Source organism: Cynoglossus semilaevis, chromosome 3 (genome assembly GCF_000523025.1).
Source record: "Cynoglossus semilaevis isolate Cse_v1.0 chromosome 3, Cse_v1.0, whole genome shotgun sequence".
Taxonomy (NCBI): Eukaryota; Metazoa; Chordata; class Actinopteri; order Pleuronectiformes; family Cynoglossidae; genus Cynoglossus; species Cynoglossus semilaevis.
Genome location: NC_024309.1, coordinates 15,404,793 through 15,409,921, shown reverse-complemented (window position 1 = coordinate 15,409,921; position 5,129 = coordinate 15,404,793). Strand labels below are relative to the sequence as shown.

At 47.4% G+C, this 5,129-nt stretch overlaps 1 protein-coding gene across 1 annotated transcript in view; it reads left to right on the top strand.

Annotated features, from left to right (window-relative positions):
* The window catches only part of esyt2b (extended synaptotagmin-like protein 2b), a 16,827-nt gene that overhangs the window by 3,838 nt on the left and 7,860 nt on the right, over positions 1–5,129 (top strand). Inside the window, exons 4-11 of the mRNA XM_025054469.1 lie at positions 298–376; positions 596–668; positions 1,022–1,111; positions 2,568–2,623; positions 3,732–3,852; positions 4,187–4,363; positions 4,560–4,642; positions 4,972–5,020. Of these exons, the coding sequence (XP_024910237.1) occupies positions 298–376; positions 596–668; positions 1,022–1,111; positions 2,568–2,623; positions 3,732–3,852; positions 4,187–4,363; positions 4,560–4,642; positions 4,972–5,020 (728 nt within the window). The remainder of the gene's footprint in view (positions 1–297; positions 377–595; positions 669–1,021; positions 1,112–2,567; positions 2,624–3,731; positions 3,853–4,186; positions 4,364–4,559; positions 4,643–4,971; positions 5,021–5,129) is intronic.

Sequence of the window (5,129 nt, the reverse complement as noted above, 5' to 3'; positions counted from 1 at the left end):
CTGCTTGGTACTGATCATATGGAGCAGCAGACGTGGAGCAGCAGGTGTCTGTGGGACAGCTGCTGGGGTGTGTGTGTGTGTGTGTGTGTGTGTGTGTGTGTGGACATACGTTCTAACTGACACGTGTGCTTCATGTTCATAGATGCCATGTGAGGGTAAAAAAACGGTTGACCTCGTGCTTACAACATGGTTGTGTTGGAGGGAGGAGGGGGAGGGGGTCCTGGTGTGGTGGTGATGGGGGGGTCGTGTATGTACGAAAATGTCATGTCTATAATGTTATTTTCTGTGTTCCATTTTAGCCCCTAAGAGTCAACGGCGTCAAAGTTTATTCAGAGAATGTTGATAAACGGCAGATCATCATGGACCTCCAGATAAGGTGAGTCAGTCACAGAACCGGGGTCCACTACCATCAAGACCCCGTCAGTCACCAGGTGCACGGAAAAGACGTCACTACAGAGTTGAAAAGTCTTTCAGAGAAGTTGGTCCATATCCTCTGTAATCATGGCGATATCGTCAGCATATGTGATTATAATATGGAGTTCGACATCCAACTTTGGACGATTTAAAGAGAGAAATGTTTTTCAATCTTCCTCAGCTTTGTTGGAAACACAGAAATCGACGTGGACATCAAGCGTTACTACTGCAAAGCCGGCATCAAGAGCATCCAGGTAAGAGAACGATCAGTTCTCCTCGTGTCCTCGGTGTTAGCCTTTACATCCGCCTCCCACAGGAAGTAGACGCCACGTTTGGACTGAACGTTAACATTCTCTCAGAACGTCAACATGAAAAAGAGGACCATGAGAAAATCATCAACATGTATTGATTCCAACAGGGAGACAGTATCAAGGTGTTGGCCTGGGCTGGGCCTAGCAGTGATGTCATCAGGGAAACACGAGCAGGAAGGAAATAATGAGTGTCACTGTGCAGATGTCCTCGGGGACATTTGTCCTCTGGGACATTTGAGTCAAGGCTTCCTTCAGCTCTCTCTGTGTGTGTGTGTGTGTGTGTGTTTTCTCCACAGTTCCACGGCGTGCTCAGAGTGGTGATGGAGCCGTTGCTCGGTGACATACCTCTGGTCGGAGCTCTTTCTCTGTTCTTCCTCAAAAAACCAGTAAGTGGCGCTGCTGAGGCTGAAACAGTGACAGAATGACAGAGTGGTGTCTTATGAATTATTATATTCTATATATGTCTAGATAGAACTGTGATAGAACTGTGATAGAACTGTAATAATGCAGTGATAGAACTGTGATAGAACTGTGATAGAACTGTTATAGAACTGTGATAGAACTGTTATAGAACTGTGATAGAACTGTTATAGAACTGTGATAGAACTGTAATAATGCAGTGATAGAACAGTGATAGTGCAGTGATGCTCAGGAACCGAGGTCCAAACCTGGTTCTTTCATTTCACCACTGATTTAACAACATTTTTTTTAGGCTGTTTTTTTAATGACTAATTATTACTTGCTAATTGAACTGTAGCTCCAGTTCCATGGAGCCTGAGCAGCCCAGCCCAGATGGGCCTGGCCCAGACATGGGGGCTGCAGCAGCAGCAGCAGCAGCAGCAGCAGCAGAGTGCGTGCTGCTCAGGCAGAGGAGATGAATGTGTAGGAAGAAGCTGAACTGCTGAGACAGCTGCTCCAGTCAGTAAATCAGTGGAGGTGAAACACGTGGTTCTCCCTTCATCCAGATGAAGATTGTTAAATTATTATACTGCAGAAGAGGGGGAGACAGAGAGGGAGACAGAGGGGGAGGGAGGGAGGGAAAAATACAATTTCCTGTGATGGTATAATTCCTGATGCCAAATGAAACAAGTCCAGAACCTGAGTGGTCTTGGCCACACCTGGTCCTGAGGTTGGACCATTTGAGGACATGGTTCAGTTACTGGTTTGTGCTGTAAATAGTTGTTGGTTACTGGTTATTGGTTATTATTTACTGGTTATTAGTTACTGGTTACTGGATATTGGTTATTGGTTACTAGTTATTGGTTACTAGTTATTGGTTACTAGTTATTGGTCACCAACAGCCAAACTGAATCATCTCCTTTTTGAAGCACCAGTTTATTTTCGACTTTCTTTCCCAAAAACACAACAGATCAAATCATTAGGAGAGACGAGTGTGTGTGTGTGTGTGTATTTACACACACACACACACACACTCACAGCCGCCTCCTGCTGTCAGTCACAGTGCTGCAGTGGAAACACTTCATCCTGGAAAAGATGTTGAGGGGAGAACTGCTCCAGCTACTGGTCAAAGAGAGAGAGTGCGGGAAGTGTCAGTGATGTCAGCTGTTAGCAGCTGTTAGCAGCTGTTAGCAGCTGTTAGCAGCTGTTAGCAGCTGTTAGCAGCTGTTAGTAGCACTGTTAGCAGCTGTTAGCAGCTGTTAGCAGCTGTTAGCAGCGTCCACTCAGTGATCATGTTTCTGTCAATATTTCAGTGTTGTACTCTCAGTTCAGCTGATTTTAGTCGTCAAATGAGAATACTTCATAATACTGACCTTTGGCCTCTGGAGTCTTCAAGACTTGAACCTAATAAAAACAACAAACTTATCTTTTCTTTTCTTTCAGCTTCTGGACGTCAACTGGACCGGACTCACTAACCTCCTGGACATTCCTGGGCTGAAGTAAGTCCAGTCAGAACATTTTGAGACAAACTGTGGACGTTCACATTTGTGAAGTTTAAGGACAAACTACAAATCCCTGGGATTGGCTTGATGTTGAATACTACGACCTCTACTGGAAACACTGGTGCTGGCCTCATCTGCAGGAACACTGCCCTCTGTCTGCATTTCATGGTTTTCATTTGAAGGACGCTTTGACCAGGGATGTCCTCCAGTAGCTTGTTGACCTCATTGTCCAAACACATCTTTCCTATTCTGATATCAACCAATATAGCAGTGCAGTGGTGCCCTGGTGGTGAAGGATGTGAAGTGCGCCTGCTCACTAAGGTGATGGGTTAAAGCAGTGTTATTTTCTGCCCTGCCCCCCCCCCCCCCCCAGGGGACAGAAGCGTTTTTACTCCCCTACCCCCCAAGTTGAAGTCCTTATTTATCAGTACGAACCACTGTATGAGTTGCTTGTACCAGCATTCTGCATACAATGATTAACAGAATAGATTATTAAAATGAGCTGCAATGCTGCCATCTAGTGAAACTATTTTTAGAGAATCATTTGGTGAAACCCAGGTATTGTCTTATCATGTTTTCATTATCAGATGAGAAAACGATAACGATTCTTACAGATGTGACATAATGAGCGCTTAGGCTGCCCCCTGCTGACTGTGGTGATGGGTTAAAAGCAGAGGTGACACCTGGTTGTGTGCAGTGGTGCAGTGGTGATGTTCATTGAACCGTTTATTCCTTCAGAAACCGATTCCTCGTTGATGATTCCACTCCTTTTAGACTCTTTCTCCTGGGACTGTCCCCCCCCCCAGTGGTTAGGGTCAGGGTCTTATCTGTGTCATGGATAAAGGCTGGCCTCTGCAGCCATTGTTATCATACAGTGTTCTGCCCCCAGTGTGTGAAATCATTTGGTGGGGGGTCACATGGACGTTTGAAGGTTTCTCAGAGAACATCAGTAATAAACTTGGAGCAGCTCCAGTTTTCCTACGATCTTCTCACATGAACTGTCCAGCAGTAAGCTGAGATTAATGGAGAATATTTATAACCCAAGGTCGTCTTCCCCATAATTCATCACTTCATTCTGTTTACCCCCCCCCCCCCCCCCCCCCAGTGGCCTCTCTGACAGTCTGATTCAGGACGTGATCTACAGTCATCTGGTCTTACCCAACCGTATCACCATCCCTCTGGTCGGAGACCTGGAATTGGCCAAGTTGAGATTCCCGATGCCAGAGGTACCACAATCACACGCTCAGCCACCGCACGTCAGGTCTATCACTGTTAGGAGCTAACGACCCCACGGTAACAGTCTGTAAGAACAGCATGAAGAAACTTCAGATTTCACCTGAACTTTTTAACAGTTTAGATTTTATGAACTTTGAAGACGGATTCAGTGGAAAAGTCAGGAAAAAGTAAAAAACAAGGGTTCGACCTTTAATCATATCAGTGTGACATCACACGTCATATGCCACTGTCTGTGTCTCCACCCTGGCCTTCAGGGGTCGGGGGTCGGGGAGGCTGGGACCCTGTGTCACAGCTGCTCTCTCTCCTCTGACCTCATGTCCACAGGGAGTCCTGAGGATCCACTTCCTGGAGGCTCAGGACCTGGAAGGGAAGGATCATTTTCTGGGGGGGCTGATCAAGGGCAAATCTGACCCCTACGGAATTCTACAGATCGGAAACCAGGTGTTCCAGAGCAAAACGGTCAAAGAGAGTCTCCATCCCAAGTGGAACGAAGTTTACGAGGTGAGGAGTTGGAGAGTGTTGATGGTCACTGTGGTTCTCCCGCTGGTGTTCTCTGGTTCTCCCGCTGGTGTTCTCTGGTTCTCCCACTGGTGTTCTCTGGTTCTCCCACTGGTGTTCTCTGGTTCTCCCACTGGTGTTCTCTGGTGCTCCCACTGGTGTTCTCTGGTTCTCCCACTGGTGTTCTCTGGTTCCACAGGCGCTGGTGTACGAACACTCGGGTCAGCACCTGGAGATCGAGTTGTTTGATGAGGACCCAGACAAAGACGACTTCCTGGGAAGGTGAGACTCTCTGCTTCTTCTCCTGAAGTATCTGTCCCCGCTGCTGCCCCCAGTAGGACTGTAGATGTAGTGCAGTGGTCCTGGTGAGTGGGGCAGGGGTCGTGGGGGTGGGAGGGTCAGGATTATCCTGCAAACTCACAAGGACAAATAACATTCTTTGTCCAACCCCCCCCAACTCCCTGTCCCCCTCAAAGGAAACAGTCCAGCTGTCACAGTCCACCCACAGGGGGCGGTGTGGGCGGGAGGGGGGGCTGATCAGGTTGACTGGTGTGATCAGTCTCTGGTTTGTGTGGAGTAATAAAGTTGTAATAAAGCCTTGTTTTTCACAGCCTGATGATCGACATGGCCGAACTCCACAGAGAGCAGAAGGTTGATGAGGTAAGACGCCACGCAGTACTACAGTACTACAGTACTTCAGTACTTCAGTACTACAGTACTACAGTACTTCACTCACACCTCAACAGTGTCGGGAACGGCCCTACTGGAC